Genomic DNA, 16,910 nt, shown 5'->3' with positions numbered 1-16,910 from the left:
CAGATTTCGGGAAACTGCTTAAAGTTGTGAGAGTGACTGTTTTTCCCCTAAATGTTCCATAATGTAAGCCCGAGTGCTGTCTTGTAGAAGAGTTCTCTTAGGAAGCTGTGTGCCAATTTCAGTGATGCTGCTTTAGCTCAAAATATTTTTAAAACTTTGATCTTTAGAATCTCCTTCAAAGCCTTTTGTAAACCAGATCATTAATCCAAAAAGAATAATTTTACCTGTTATTCTATACTAGTATAATTTAATAATGTAATTATTATATATAATATACAATTATTAAATAAATTATAAATACAATTTGTAGATTATAATAAATATATATTATATATAACAAATGTAATTGTCACTATTTGTGGAGTGCTTTTATGTGCTAGCCACTTATATATAGTACCTCCTAAAAGTCCTGTGAATTTGATCCCACATATCTAGGGTCTAAAGCTTTATAGCTGTTGTTTTTGTTCAGTCCCTCAGTCATGTCTGACTCTTTGTGACCCAAGGACTGCAGCATGCCAGTCTTCCCTGTCCTTCACTATCTTCCAGAGCTTGCTCAAACTCGTGTCCCTTGAGTCGATGATGCCATCCAACCATCTCATCCTCTGTCACTCCTTTCTCCTTTTGCCCTCAGTCTTTCCCAGTGTTAGGGCTTTTCCAATGAGTCAGCTCTTTGCATCAGCTGGCCAAAGTATTGGAGATTCAGCATCAGTCCTTCCAAAGAATATTCAGGGTTGGTTTCCTTTAGGATTGACTGGTTTGATCTTCTTGCTGTTGGCAGTGTAGGCATTTAAACATGAGGATAGCTGACTCCAAAGTCTTTCTCTCAACTACCTAGTTTCAGAGTTATTTGGGTCAAAAGTGGAACTAGCCAGCTTGCTCATATCCCTGAGAGTTTCAAGAAGTTGGCTGTCCTCTTAAAGTTCAGGAGCTGTCAACCCTGAGGGCAGTTTCCAAGAAGGAAATGGTTTGAGAAAAGGCAGCACAATGAAATTGGGATGGGACCAAGCAAGGTGACTTCTTTGATAAATGAGATCATTCTTCATTAGATGTTAAGTTCTAGACTTTAAGCCCTAAACAGAAATAACAGTGGAGGGTATCATGGTAGTCTGAGGCCTTCGAGCAGCCTGTGGCTCTGATTGTCTGTGTCATGGACCACAGCCCAAATGTAACCTGTCTTTTTCCCTGTCCCCAGAGGCCTGACACAGTGGACTCAGTATTGTCTAGCAGAGAGAACTTGGGGAAGCGACCCAACAGCGTGCTTGCATTTCCAAGGTCAGTGCTTTCCTCCATAGGTTCCTCCGGGCATGGCTGTCCTTGCCGACCTGTTGATAGAATTGGACAGTGTTTTGCACCTGAGTTTTCTAGCCCATGCTCCACCTAGTGCAGCTCTCTCTTGCTCTCTCTCTGTGTTCTAGCAAATGAGTTTATTGCATGCACTTTCTGTAGTTAAGTTAAAAAACAATGGACACTTAGAATACTTAAAAAAAAAAAAAAAAACTCTTGGTTCCCTGGGAATTCTCTTACTGCCTCCTACCAACCTTAGTCCTTGCAAGTATCAGTAAAATTTTTCTCATCTACTAGGCTTTCTTCTACCTTTCACCCCTTCCTCTGACCTAGTCCCTTCCTCATCATGCACTCTAGACTAACGTCTGTCTAAGATTTGATTTTTACCACAGAAGGGGCTAGAAAGACAAGGTACAGCTTCACCCCAACAGCATAGTGAGTGTTTTCAATGGCTGCTGATGCTCCTGAATATAATAATGATAACAACATGATAATATTATAATGACAATAATAATAGCAATCATCTATGGAGCACTTACTAGTTGCCAGATATTGTTAAGCACTTTCTTAATAGTCTTGCATTTAATCTTTACTACAACCACTTGAAATATGTATTATATTTTATAAAGGAGCAAAATTAATTATAACATCAATTCTATTTTTAATTAAAAATTTTATTGAAGTATAGTTCATTTGCAATGTTGTGTTAGTTTTAGGCATTCAGCATGTAGTTTTCATTCTTTTTTTTTTTTTTAACAAGTGAAGTATCTTCAGTTAGTTCAGTTGCTCAGTCATGTCCAACTCTTTGTGACCCAATGGACTGCAGCACACCAGGCCTCCCTGTCCATCACCAACTCCCAGAGTTTACTCAAACTCATGTCCACTGAGTCAGTGATGCCATCCAACCATCTCATCCTCTGTTGTCCCCTTCTCCTCCCACCTTGAATCTTTCCCAGCATCAGGGTATTTTCCAATGAGTCAGTTCTTTGCATCAGGTGGCCAAAGTATTGGAGTTTCAGCTTCAGCCTCAGTCCTTCCAGTGAATATTCAGGACTTATTTCCTTTAGGATGGACTGGTTTGATCTCCTTGCTGTCCAAGGGACTCTCAAAAGTATTCTCCAACACCATAATTCAAAAGCATCAATTCTTTAGCACTCAGCTTTCTTTATAGTCCAACTCTTACTTACATCAATACATGACTACTGGAAAAACCATAACTTTGACTACATGCACCTTTGTTGGCAAAGTAATGGCTCTGCTTTTTAATATGCTGTCTAGGTTGGCCATAATTTTTCTTCCAAGGAGCAAGCATCTTTTAATTTCATGGCTACAGTCACATCTGCAGTTTCAGGATGCAGTATGAAAAGCACTGAATAGGAGTCAGGAGACTTGGGTTTTATTTCCAGTTTGGTCGTTACTTACCCATTATGAGCTCTTAATCATTTTTTTAATCTTAATTGCTGTGCCACTAACTACTATGCATTTTGGGTAAAGGAAGTTTGGGAAATAGTAAACTATTTTCCAAAATAGTTTTCTCATTTTTTTGTCTCAGAGTATTTTCTCATTTTTTTTTTGGGCGGGGGTGGCGTCTGTCACAGCCTCTTCTGTTTGTTGGTTTGGAACCAGTCCTTCCTGGAAAAGCTATATGATACAGATCTCAGCATAGTCAGTGTGAGGGGGAGAATAAGCCTTAAAGATTAATTAGTCCAGCCTCTTCATCTTCCAGATGAAATGATTACACAGCAGGGGGGCAAGTCAGAAATAAAACCATGGCCCCTGACTGTCTCAGTGCTGTTTCCACTGCAGCATCTTGCCTTACCCATTAAAAAGAAATCCATGGATTCAAAATAACTTTATTTTGATTGTATTTTGGGAGGCAAATTTGGCTGTCCCCTTGGACATAGTTTGGCTTAAGCACTCCAGGAGGGAAATAATTGCAGTTAGTTAAGGGACAGATGGACGGTCCTGTCCATTAGAGAGCCTGGCAATGGACAAGAGGACTCGAATCCTCAAAGCAACTGTAGGCGTTTCCTTTATGTGAAGCTTGGCCTCTGAATGTACAGCAAGCACCATGCCCGCCCCACCCTTCCTTCCCACCTCTAACCCAGCACCCCATTCCTGGGACTAGAGAAAAGCTGCAGTTACTGACATCAACTGAACAAACCCCTTCCCCCTCGCCTTTGTAAGCCCCTCACTTTTGCCTGGGGAGAGGATGGAGCAGTGAGGAGGAGGAAGAGGGAGGAGAGGAGTGCTCACTTCTGGGCATACCCTGCCTACCAGGCCCTGAATCCATGCCTCCAAGTTATCCAGTGGCCACCATCCACTCTTTCAGGACTGTGGCATCTGCTTACAGAGCTAGAAAAGACAAACAGATTCAAGCTGAAATAAAACCCCGAAACTTTAATCCAGGCCTTCAGAGCAGTTTATCTATATAAGAGCTTCTTTGGGGTCCTCAGTATTGTGGGGGAGAGTCTTGGTTGGCTCCAGGCTTAACCCCAAAAGAATGAGTCCATGATTCATACTCAGCAAATAAAAGCACTCCCCCCCTGCCTTGAAACATGTAAGCTTATTTCATTCAGAATCCGTCAGCTCACTTGGCTGCTTCTCAGAATTAAGAGATTTATACATTGGCCTATGGACACATCTTGGCTCATTCCAGGATTGAGCTCAAGGAGATGGAGAACAAACCACCTATGGAGACCATTGCAGAAGAAGATGGACAGAATGGACAGAGGAAGGACAAATTAAAAGACCAGTCAGACAAAGAAGGTGTCCCAGGTAGGTCATTGATTTCTGGGTATAATCTGTGACTTTTTACTACTTGTGAGCCACGCCATATTGCTTAGCAACTCTGATGGCCAAAATAAGGTTCATTTTGTGAATAATCACTGTATTGTTCTCTCTAATAAACATCTATTCCTGGAATCCTGTATCTCACCCTAACCACTTTATGACACTCAGACTTTTAGACTGTGATCTCTTTGCTGACTCTCCACTACTCAAAACTCAGCTGCCTGCAAGATCCAGGTAGGTAACATAAATGCGTGAACTGGGCTGGATGTCACGTGGTAGGGAGACATGTTAACATCAATATTTTTTATGAAAAATGAAGAGTGGTAGCTTTACATCTTTGACATCTGGATTTATAGAAGATAGCAGATTCTCATATCTGTGTCATCATATAATCTGTTGTAATATATTATTTTGGTTGGGGCATGTGAGGAAAATCGTAGGACTTCAAAGTCTCTTTTAAAGACTCCTAGGGATTCCGAGGGGTTGCCAGACTATATACTTGGAGACTTATTCCTCTAGCAGATTATTGATTTGTGGAAATGTAAGCCAGTTCAGTTCAGTTCAGTCGCTCAGTCATGTCTGACTTTTTGTGACCCCATGAATCACAGCACGCCAGGTCTCCTTGTCCACCACCAACTCCCGGAGTTCACACAGACTCATGTGCATTGAGTCGGTGATGCCATCCAGCCATCTCATCTTCTGTCATCCCCTTCTCGTCCTGCCCCCAATCCCTCCCAGCATCAGAGTCTTTTCCAATGAGTCAACTCTTCACATGAGGTGGCCAAAGTACTGGGGTTTCAGCTTTAGCACCATTCCTTCCAAAGAAATCCCAGGGCTGATCTCCTTCAGAATGGACTGGTTGGATCTCCTTGCAGTCCAAGGGACCCTCAAGAGTCTTCTCCAACACCACACTTCAAAAGCATCAATTCTTTGGCGCTCAGCCTTCTTCACAGTCCAACTCTCACATCCACACATGACCACTAGAAAAACTATAGCCTTGACTAGACGGACCTTAGTCAGCAAAGTAATGTCTCTGCCTTTGAATATGCTATCTAGGTTGGTCATAACTTTTCTTCCAAGGAGTAAGCGTCTTTTAATTTCATGGCTGCAGTCACCATCTGCAGTGATTTTTGGAGCCCAAAAAAATAAAGTCTGACACTGTTTCCACTGTTTCCCCATCTATTTCCCATGCAGTGACGAGACTGGATGTCATGATCTTCGTTTTCTGAATGTTGAGATTTAAGCCAACTTTTTCGCTCTCCACTTTCACTTTCATCAAGAGGCTTTTTAGTTCCTCTTCACTTTCTGCCATAAGGGTGGTGTCATCTGCATATCTGAGGTTATTGATATTTCTCCCGGCAATCTTGATTCCAGCTTGTGCTTCTTCCAGTCCAGCGTTTCTCATGATGTACTCTGCATAGAAGTTAAATAAGCAGGGTGACAATATACAGCCTTGACGTACTCCTTTTCCTATTTGGAACCAGTCTGTTGTTCCATGTCCAGTTCTGACTGTTGCTTCCTGACCTGCATCCAGATTTCTCAAGAGGCAGGTTAGGTGGTCTGGTATTCCCATCTCTTTCAGAATTTTCCACAGTTTCTTGTGATCCACACAGTCAAAGGCTTTGGCATAGTCAATAAAGCAGAAATAGATGTTTTTCTGGAACTCTCTTGCTTTTTCCATGGTCCAGCAGCTGTTGGCAATTTGATCTCTGGTTGCTCTGCCTTTTCTAAAACCAGCTTGAACATCTGGAAGTTCATGGTTCATGTATTGCTGAAGCCTGGCTTGGAGAATTTTGAGCATTACTTTACTAGCGTGTGAGATAAGTGCAAATGTAAGCCAAGTGGTAGCAAATTGTCTAATTTTTCAAGAGAAGCACAGATCCTAACTTGTGCAATCTATTAATTGTTTTAATTTAATTTATTTTAATTGGAGGATAATTATTTTACAATATTGTGATGGTTTTGCCATACGTTAGCATGAATCGGTCACAGGTATACATGTGTCCCCTCCCATCCTGAACCCCCCTCCTACCTCCTTCCCCACCCCACCCCTCTGGGTTGTCACAGAACATCAGTTTTGGGTACCCTGCTTCATGTATCGAACTTGCACTGGTCATCTCTTTTACATGTGGTAAGGTATATGTTTCAATGCTATTCTCTCAAATCATCCCACCCTCGCCTTCTCCCACTGAGTCCAGTGTTCACTACTGTATTGACATTCAGGAAAAAAAAAAAGCTAACTAGGCCAAACAAAAGATTTATCAATGGGTAAATGTTGGCTTGTGAATGTTGGTTTTGTGACGTGTGGCCTATAGGATTGCACATCAGCTTTTAGGCTGATAGACGCTTTCATTCTTTAGCTTCACTTGTCAGTTTCCTATGGACTCTTTCTAGAGTTTAAGTTGTTTATCATATTCTCCTAACATGCCTTGCTCTTCCTTGACTTCAAGCTTTTGTTCACTCTTCTCCTGCCTGGAATTCCCTTCCTTTTCTTGCAGTCTATCCCAATCCTACTCTCCTCTTATCAGCCTTTTTTTTTTAAAATTAATTTTCATTGGAATACAGTTGCCTTACAGTGTTGTGTTGGTTTCTACTCAAGAGCACAGTGACTGAGCTGTATCTGTACATATATCCCCTCTTGCTTGGACTTCTTTCCCATTCAGGCCACTGCAGTGATTGCATTAAGTAGAGCTCCCTCTCTATTAAGTGTGTCCTCATTCATTATCTATTTTATACTTGGCATCAGTAGTACCACTGGATCATGGAAAAAGCAAGAGAGTTCCAGAAAAACATCTATTTTTGTTTTATTGACTATGCCAAAGCCTTTGACTGTGTGGATCACAAGAAACTGTGGAAAATTCTGAAAGAGATGGGAATACCAGACCACCTAACCTGCCTCTTGAGAAATCTGGATGCAGGTCAGGAAGCAACAGTCAGAACTGGACATGGAACAACAGACTGGTTCCAAATAGGAAAAGGAGTACGTCAAGGCTGTATATTGTCACCCTGCTTACTTAACTTCTATGCAGAGTACATCATGAGAAACGCTGGACTGGAAGAAGCACAAGCTGGAATCAAGATTGCCGGGAGAAATATCAATAACCTCAGATATGCAGATGACACCACCCTTATGGCAGAAAGTGAAGAGGAACTAAAAAGCCTCTTGATGAAAGTGAAAGTGGAGAGCGAAAAAGTTGGCTTAAATCTCAACATTCAGAAAACGAAGATCATGGCATCCGGTCTCGTCACTTCATGGGAAATAGATGGGGAAACAGTGGAAACAGTGTCAGACTTTATTTTTTTGGGCTCTAAAATCACTGCAGATGGTGACTGCAGCCATGAAATTAAAAGACGCTTACTCCTTGGAAGAAAAGTTATGACCAACCTAGATAGCATATTCAAAGGCAGAGACATTACTTTGCTGACTAAGGTCCGTCTAGTCAAGGCTATGGTTTTTCTAGTGGTCATGTGTGGATGTGAGAGTTGGACTGTGAAGAAGGCTGAGCACCAAAGAATTGATGCTTTTGAAGTGTGGTGTTGGAGAAGACTCTTGAGGGTCCCTTGGACTGCAAGGAGATCCAACCAGTCCATTCTGAAGGAGATCAGCCCTGGGATTTCTTTGGAAGGAATGGTGCTAAAGCTGAAACCCCAGTACTTTGGCCACCTCATGTGAAGAGTTGACTCATTGGAAAAGACTCTGATGCTGGGAGGGATTGGGGGCAGGAGAAGGGGATGACTGAGGATGAGATGGCTGGATGGCATCACTGACTCGATGGACGTGAGTCTGAGTGAACTCCGGGAGTTGGTGGTGGACAAGGAGACCTGGCGTGCTGCGATTCCATGGGGTCGCAAATAGTCAGACACGACTGAGCAACTGAACTGAAACTGAAACTGATCAGTAGTACTGGAGTACATAGTATAGTACCATAGTGTAGTAGTATTGGAATATGTCAACCCCAGTCTTCCGGTTCCTTCCACCCCTCACCTTTTCCCCCTTGGTGTCTGTATGTTTCTTCTCTCTATCTGTGTCTCTATTTCTCTTAGTAGCCCTTTCATATCTCACTTCCTCCATGGAAACTTCTCTCATCAATGGATTCTGAACTGGCTCCCTTCATCTCCTCTGTCAGACTGTTAAAGATGGCACTGTTTATCTGAGATTCAGATATTCTGCATCCTTGTCCTGAGTTGCTACTTATAATGTGTGTAAAACCCTTAGTATTTTTGCCAGGTGGAAAGACCTCCACAAATGAGAGCTCTCGTGTTTTCTGTTTGTATCTTAATTTTCCTCTCCAGCTATATTTATTGAAAAATCTTCAAGGGCAGAGACTTGCCTCTTATATTTTTTAAAGTGCCCAGCCAGAGCCTTTACATGTTATAAGTAAACAGCAAAATAGATATTTTAACCACACTAGGGCAAGGGCTGCTGCTGCTGCTAAGTTGCTTCAGTCGTGTCTGACTCTGTGTGACCCCATAGACGGCAGCCCACCAGGCTCCCCTGTCCCTGGGATTCTCCAGGCAAGAACACTGGAGTGGGTTGCCATGATTTAAAATGAGAAAGTGCATTTTATGTGAAAATTTTCCCAAGTAAAATTATGAGTTTTTAAAATCGGTGTTACATGCAAACCACTGATTGAGAGTTGAAAGGAAACTCACTTTCATTCATTCTACAGAGATTTTATTACCCAAGACAGCTCAAGATAGACCAGCTGTCTCTACTGCCAAAGGGACAAATGTCAGTTTGCCAAATAAACTGGAGCAGAATGGGAGTGGTGGGAAGAATATGAACCATGAAAGGTAATGCACTGGGTATTTTTTTCTGTTGCATTTTACTAAATATATTTTCACGCCCTTTCTTGATGTAGGGAATTTTAAATAAGCATTCATTTTTTTCATTCACTCCTTCATCCACTATTCCTGATGCTACATTCTAGCATCTGGGTTACACCTGCATGCCAGGTGATGAGGTGGTAATGATGACCAGCACTCACAACCTGAGGGAAAACCAGAGTAATAAATTATGATTCAGTAGGATAAATGCTACCACGGAGGTGGAAACAAAACAGCACAGAGGAGAAAACATCTAACTTCCCTCATGAATTCGGGAAAACCTCTCTTATTTTCTGTGTGTGGATATTATAATACGACACAGGTTCATGTTTAGATCAAATTGGAAAGCATTTTTGCCAAACATGGCTTTGTTGTTGTTTAGTCACTAACTTTGTGTGACTCTTTGCAACCCCATGGGCTGCAGCACACCAGGCTTCCCTGTCCTTCACCAACTCCCAGAGCTTGCTCAAACTCATGTCTGTTGACTCAGTGATGCCATCCAACCAGCTCATCCTCTATCGTTCCCTTCTTCTCCTACCTTCAATTTTCCCCAGCATCAGGGTCTTTTCTAATGAGTCAGCTCTTCGCATCAGATGGCGAAACTGTTGGAGCTTCAGCTTCAGCATCAGTCCTTCCAATGAATATTCAGGGTTGATTTCTTTTGGGATTCTAATTACTAATTATTAGTGATTCCTAGTAAAGTTTTCCTATAGAAGTTGAGCAAACAGCCAATTTTTTTTGTTTGTTTGTTTTTGTTGTGTGTGCTAATTACTAAAGTAATATGCCTTTGTCAAAGAAATTTTAGAAGAAATGAGAAAAGCAAGAGATACAAAAACAATCACCCATAACCCCACCAAACAGAAGAAGTTTTCTGTAATGTTATGGGTGTATATCCTTCATTTCAATGCATATATATTATAACATGGGCATATGTTTATACTTGAAACACGTACATACATTTTAAAGAAAACTGAGATTATATCATACGAACCTTTGCTATACTTAACAATTTAAGTGGTGAAAACTTCCCTATGGCTTTAAATATTCTAAAACATGAACAAATGATTGCTCATCTCATTTATTAAACCTTTTGTTTAACAAATCTCCTGTATACAGAGATGATTTTTAGTTTTTTATAAATGTTGAAACAAATATAATCACATAATTCTTTGCACACACCTGCATATTCTATAGGAAAGAAGCTTTAAAGTGAAATTTCAGAGATAAGTGATGAGTCCATTTTTCATGTTTTTGATATGCATTACCAATCATCTTCAGGGCTTCCAAAGCGGTGCTAGTTTTAAAGGACCCACCAGCCAAAGCAGAAGATGTAAGAGATATGGGTTTGATCCCTGGGTCGGAAAGATCCTCTGGAGGAGGGCATGGCAACCTGCTCCAGTATTCTTGCCTGGAGAATCCCATGGACAGAGGAGCCTGGTGGAGTACAGTTCATGGGGCCGCAAAGAGTCGGACACAACTGAAGTGACTTAGCATGCATGCACCATGTACCAGTTACCCTCAAGTAGATAATACCAAAAATTATCTTCCTAGTAACGGAAATATGAAGAACTGCTGTGTTCTCTGTAGCTTTGCTAATACTGGATATGGCTCCCATTCAATGGCTGCATTCTCAACGGCTCCCTCTTCATTCTTCAGTGGCTCCCATTCTCACCCAGGGTGAAAGCTAAAGTCATTACCATGGCCTTCAATATCTTGCCTGATCTCTGATCTCTCTCTTACTTCCTCCAGCCACACTGAACACAGATATGCTCCCACTTCAAGTCCTTAGCATTCATTTGCTCCACTAGATTATTTTCCATCAGATATCTGATTATTATTATTCTTTTACTGCCTTCAAGTTGCTCAAATGTCACCTTTCTGGTGAGAATTTCCCTGGCCATTGTATTCATGATTTAATACTCCGTTCCTCCAGCACTGCATGGTATTTATCACCATCGAACAGACTATATAATTCATTCATCTTGTTTATTGATTGTCTACTCCCATCAGCATGTTAATTCCATGAGGGTGGAGCTTTTTTTTCATATGTGTGCTTTGTTCTTCACTGCCTCTCCCATGCTGAGAGCAGTACACTTAGCAAACACTCAATAAATTTTTGTAGAATGAGTAAGTTTTATCCCAGTTTCACTGAATTGGTAACTGAGACTTTGTACAATTATCCAGTTTGTCTAATGCCAGTCAACTTCTAATAAAGCCAGGTTTTGAACCTGAATTTATCTGATATAAAGGTTAGGTTTTTAATCTGTATACATATAGATACTCTAAAGAAAACTGCTGAGATATTTTTTATTTTCTTATATTTATGTGTGCATGCATGCTTAGTCACTTCAGTCACGTCTGACTCTTTGCAACCCTATGGACTGCTGACCACCAGGCTCCTCTGTCCATGGGATTCTCCAGGCAAGGTCACTGGAATGGGTTGCCATGCCCTCCCCCAGGGGGTCTTCCCATCCCAGGGATCGAAGCTGCATCTTTCATGTCTCCTGTATTGGTAGGCCAGTTCTTTACTACTCGTGCCACCTCGGAAGCCCTCTTATATTTATACTTGCTTCTAAAATTATCATTCATCATTGGTTATAATTGATGTCAGGCTACATTAATATTAATTCATGTTGCATTGTTTTTATAGTGTATCATTTCCAGGTGGACTGAAAAATGATCATGCAATGAAGCCTAAAATTTCTCCAGGCACTTCTTGCAAGGACCATCATAGGGCAGGACAGGTATAGTATCTTCAAAGAAACAGAGCCCAGATAGACTCTCCTTCTGACTTCTGCTTCTCAAAGAGAATTTGAGGAATTGCTCTTTCTTTAATACATGGGTATGGCTCAAGTACACAGGACCTATAATGGGACTGTGATAAATCTATCTACTAGTCAAAATCTACTAGCTAACAGAAATAGGTCTGGGAAATCTCTAATTTTCAGTTGCTTTAAACACATCTGTTCAAGTAAGAGTTGAATAAATCCTCTGGAATATTTGCAGGGCCCTCTCTGAAAAATCCCATTTGGATAATATCACAAATACATCCTTTTATGAAGTCTACTTCTTGACACCCCTAGCCTTTGGAGAGCTTGGGAAGGAGATGCAGAGCAAAAAAAGTAAAAGGTAAAAATCAATTTGCCCTAAAACTCGATGTTATAGGAAATGTGTTACATATGCTTGCAACGAGCACAGCGAAATTCCCCACTGTACTACACCGAGGAGAGGAGGAGGAGAGAGATGGAAGATGAGCGAGTCATCCAGGAGTATCTCATGTTGAAAGACCAAGAGACTATCTTCAAAGAGCAGGTACTTCCGCATCTCGGTTAAGGAGTGTTTAACATGGGGCAGGAGAACATGATTATCAAGTGCCATTTAAAAAGCTCCAGCGTGTAGCTTGACGGTAGCATATTTAATCACTTATCTACTGCTGAATTCGAACTTAGGTTATGTCCAGGTTTTCACTAATAATAAACAGCCCGGGGATGAATATCTATGTAGTTGGTGTTTGCACCTGCTACTGATTTTTTCCCCTTCCCTAAGGACTGAGTTTTAAAGGTGGAATTCCTGGGTGTATATGGCTTTATTTTTGATTTATCATAAAATATAACCCCAGGCAAGTCTTTTCCCTTCAGATTCATGGCCTATCTTGAGTAAAGATGGAATGGTACCTTCACCTTTGCTCTATCCTGATTTCTGAGCTTTTCAATAACTGGCTCTACTGCCTTCTTGTGATATCATAGGGAACCATTCCTGGAATCTTCCTTCCTTCTTACGATCCCTGTAGAAGTGGTGCCTAGAGTCCAAGAATGAGAAACAAAAGCCCACTTTAAAAAATACATATATAAACACATCAGAAAGTACCATTACCTCCCAAAGGCAGGTTTCTACCTTAGTTGGGTTATTTTAATGTAGTAGAATTAAATTTTTAAAGACTCTATTTCAACATGTAATGATTTTTTTTCAAAGATGAGAAGTCTGGCTAGTAGAGAACAGAATCAAAAGAATGCCGCCTATAATCTTGGAGTTGCTGAAGCTATAAGAATCCACAAGAATGAGAAACCTGAATTTTATGTAAGAATCTTTTCAAAATTTTTGTTGCTGATACCTGCCCTAGTTGTGAGCATTTGGGTCTACTCATATTGCATGTTGTGCCATTTTTAAAAAGTGGTAAGGCTGTGTGTGCGAGGTTGAAGTTTCCTTCTAAGGCAGGAGTGGTCCACTGTCTGCCTCCGCATGTTCACGTTCACAATACAGTTCCTGTTGTTGGTCACTATAGTGCTTGTCATGGATAGCAATTCTCAGGTGGGACCTGGGAGAGGTGGGGTTAGGAGAACAGTGTATTAAATTCCTGCCCCAGGATTAAGTTAAGTCAAGTCACTCAGTCGTGTCCGACTCTTTGCGACCCCATGGACTGTAGCCCACCAGGTTCCTCCATCCATGGGATTCTCTAGGCAAGAATACTGGAGTGGGTTGCCATTTCCTTCTCCAGAGGATCTTCCCTACCCACGGATCGAACCCAGGTCTCCCGTATTGGAGGCAGACGCTTTAACCTCTGAGCCACCAGGGATGCCCCAGGATTAGATGATCTAAATAGAGAACAAATATCTCCTGGGAACTTGCTGGAAATACAGAATCTAGGGTGCCACCTCACACCTCACAGAATGAGAATCTACATTTCAATAAGATATTTAGGTGATTTGTAGTGTCCTTAAGTTTGAGAGGGGCTTTCCAGGTGGCTCGGTGGTAAAGAATCTGCCTGCCAATGTAAGAGATGCAGGTTCAGTCTGTGGGTTGGGAAGATCCCCTGGAGGAGGGCATGGCAACCCACTCTAGTAATCTTGCTTGGGGAATCCTATGGATAGAGGAGCCTGGTGGGCTACAGTCCATGGGTTCGAGAAAGAGTTGGACATGACTGAAAGACTAAGCAATAAGTTTGAGAAGTCCAGCTTCAGAGGGAGGTGAGCCATCTGCCTTGCCATTAATTGTTTTCAATCATGATGTGCCTACCTTTATTTCTGCTTGTTCTTGCTTCTTTTTACCTCACTATCTAGGTAATGTGACACTCTGGATGTATACCTAATAAAACAGATTTTCTTTATTTAACATCAGACATTTCATTGAATTATTTTGTGCCGGCCACTGTACTAGTAAAAGATGAAGAATAAGACAAAGTCCCTCTCTAAAGACGTTTCAGGATAATGGGGGAAACAGATTTAAAGAGACAAGAGTGTGATAAACTAAATGCTATGATAAATCTTTGAACAGGGCAAAGAGGGGAGTCACTTAACCCGGACCAGAGATCTGGGAAGACTTCCCGGCATACAGGAGTTAGGTCAAGAAGTGAATGGGGGCAAAACCTCCCGTTAGGGGCAGCAGGGAGTGAGGAAGAGAGAGCACCATGATTTTGAGCTGTAGGCCTGATCTCTCTCTCCTCTTAGGTAGATTTAAGGTTCAGATTATATGTTTATCACTGCCCAATTTGAATCTCCTCTTTGTTATAACTGTAGATGCTTGAAGTGAAAAAGATCAAAACAGAAGTTTCAATTTCCTTTCTCAACCTGTTCTCCCAGCCTTCCCATTTTAGCAAGTGGCATCACAGCCAGACAGTTGCATGAACCCTTACTTAAAGTGATCCCAGATCCTTTCTCCTCCGTGCCCCCTCATCCAGCCATCTTTAAGCCCACTTGCCTTCACCTCCAAAATGTATCCAGCATCTCTTCACCTTCAGTGGTACCCAACCCTAGCCCAAAGCCACATTTCTAGAAGGTCCAGCTTTTGTGATGCTTTCCTAGGAAGGCTCGCTGCCTGCCTTCCTACAATCTAGTCTCCACATAGAAGCCAAAGTGATCTTTTAAAACTGTTCACCAGAACAGACCATTCTCCATATAGAGCCTCTAATGGCCTTCCATTGAATTAAAATAAGTCTAAACACTTGACCTTGACCTCTCACATCCCCCTGGTTTGGCCCACCTCTCCCTTTGAGCCCACCTGCCGTGTTTTCCCCCTGCTCACTATGCCTCAGCCACATAGACCTTCTTTCTGCTTGTTTTCATCTAGTGTCTTTGCACTTGCTGTTCCTTCTGTATGGGTCCCTGATATTTGCAGTGGAGGTGACCCAGTCACCACCTTAATAAAAGCCTTCCCTAATAACCAATTAACCCCATCCAGTTACTTGCTGTGATAAAGAAGACCTCATAGCACCTTGTTGCTGTTCATGTCCAACTCTTTTACAACCCCAAGGACTGTAAGCCCACCAGGCTCCTCTGTCCATGGGATTTCCCCAGGCAAGAATACTGGAGTGGAATGCCATTTCCTTCTCCAGGGCAATCTTCCTGACCCAGGGATGGAACCCACGTCTTACGCATTGGCTGCTGCTGCTGCTGCTAAGTTGCTTCAGTCGTGTCCGACTCTGTGCAACCCCATAGACAGCAGCCCACCAGGCTCCCCCATCCCTGGGATTCTCCAGGCAAGCACACTGGAGTGGGTTGCCATTTCCTTCTCCAATGCATGAAAGTGAAAAGTGAAAGTGAAGTCGCTCAGTCGTGTCCGACTCTTGGCGACCCCATGGACTGCAGCCCACGAGGCTCCTCTGTCTGTGGGATTTTCCAGGCAAGAGTACTGGAGTGGAATGCCATTTCCTTTTCCAGGGGACTCTTCCTGACCCAGGGATGTAACCTGTGTCTTACGCATTGGCAGGTGGACTCTTTTCCATTGAGCCACGAGGAAGCCCTCATAGCACACATTAATTTCTTAAATTATCTGTGCGTTGTTGCTTGTGACCGGCTGTCTCTGGCACCAGCATGTGGGATCAGTGAGAGTGAGGCTCTCTGTTGGCCTCTGTTCTTGGTCACAGCTGGGTTCCCAGTGTCGGGATCAGCCAGGCCCAAGTAGGTGCTATATTCTCCTTCTTCCACCCCCTTGCATTCCTGCTGATGCTTCTGCACTCACTCAATTTCTTCTTCTTTCAGTAAAAATGTGTAAGTATTAGTGGAGGACCTACTCCTTGAAGTCCTTTTTCATCTCCCTCTCAGTTATGGGGCTGTGGTCAATACTATTCAGATTCATCCTTAAGTGTGCTCATATTAATCTGTGGGTCACTAGCTATTTGCCATGTTGAAGACTGGGCAAATATGATAACTTAATGTTTTCTGGTTGACATTTTCTGAATGATTACCTTTGTTCTTTGATGCTTTTTGGAGAAGGAAATGGCAGCCCACTCCAGTACTCTTGGCTGCAAATTCCCATAGACGGAGGAGCCGGGTAAGCTACAGTCCATGTGACTTCACTTTCACTTTCTTTGATGCCTTTTATGATTCTAGAATAAATGAGTTGCTTCTCTTTCATTCTAGAAATCCTTCCTATTTGATAAACGGCCACTCAGTCCTGAGATTAATGCTTTTAAGCAAGAGGAGTATTCCCAAAGTCTCCTGAGACAAATGGATCACAGACGGAAAAAGGACATAAAGCAAAGGCAAAACAGAGAGCTGATGGACCGCCTGGAACAAGTGCAGCTCACAGAGGAGTGAGTCTCCGAAAAGATGGGTTTGGAATGTTCATGGGACACTTCTTCCCCTGTAGGATTGAATCATCGCTGGTAGTCCTGTTAGTACAGCTGTGCACATTAACCCAGCTAGCAGCCAGTACCGTAGCATAACACTTCATTAGAAATGAGAAAAAGCCAGCATTATTATAACTATCATCATAGTAACAATGGCTGCTTCTAATCATTTTGATTACAGAGTATCATTTTGTATTTTTAAGCAAGATATTATTATTTTTAAACTTTATTAATTTGGCAGCATTGGGTCTTCGTTGTGGTTTGTGGACTTCTCTCTAGCTGTGGCGTGCAGGCTCTAGGGCTGCAGCCTTAGCTGCCCCATGGCATTTGGGATCTTAGTTCCCTGACCAGGGATCCAACCTGCATCCCCTGCATAGGAAGGCAGGTTCTTAACCACTAGACCACCAGGGAAGTTCCCATTTTGAACTGTTTTGTGGTCGCT

At 42.2% G+C, this 16,910-nt stretch overlaps 1 protein-coding gene across 2 annotated transcripts in view; it reads left to right on the top strand.

Moving 5' to 3' along the window:
- CCDC81 (coiled-coil domain containing 81) overlaps positions 1-16,910 on the top strand; it is a 41,967-nt gene that overhangs the window by 16,209 nt on the left and 8,848 nt on the right. For both annotated transcript variants that reach the window (XM_005699440.3, XM_005699439.3), the window contains 7 exons: positions 1,193-1,272; positions 3,944-4,062; positions 8,748-8,871; positions 11,555-11,648; positions 12,070-12,216; positions 12,877-12,981; positions 16,260-16,432. In XM_005699440.3, the coding sequence (XP_005699497.2) occupies positions 1,193-1,272; positions 3,944-4,062; positions 8,748-8,871; positions 11,555-11,648; positions 12,070-12,216; positions 12,877-12,981; positions 16,260-16,432 (842 nt within the window). The remainder of the gene's footprint in view (positions 1-1,192; positions 1,273-3,943; positions 4,063-8,747; positions 8,872-11,554; positions 11,649-12,069; positions 12,217-12,876; positions 12,982-16,259; positions 16,433-16,910) is intronic.

The sequence above is a fragment of the Capra hircus genome, chromosome 29 (assembly GCF_001704415.2).
Source record: "Capra hircus breed San Clemente chromosome 29, ASM170441v1, whole genome shotgun sequence".
In the NCBI taxonomy this organism is placed as follows: Eukaryota; Metazoa; Chordata; class Mammalia; order Artiodactyla; family Bovidae; genus Capra; species Capra hircus.
The sequence above is the reverse complement of the archived record's forward strand: the minus strand, read 5'-3'. Positions and strand labels throughout refer to the sequence as shown.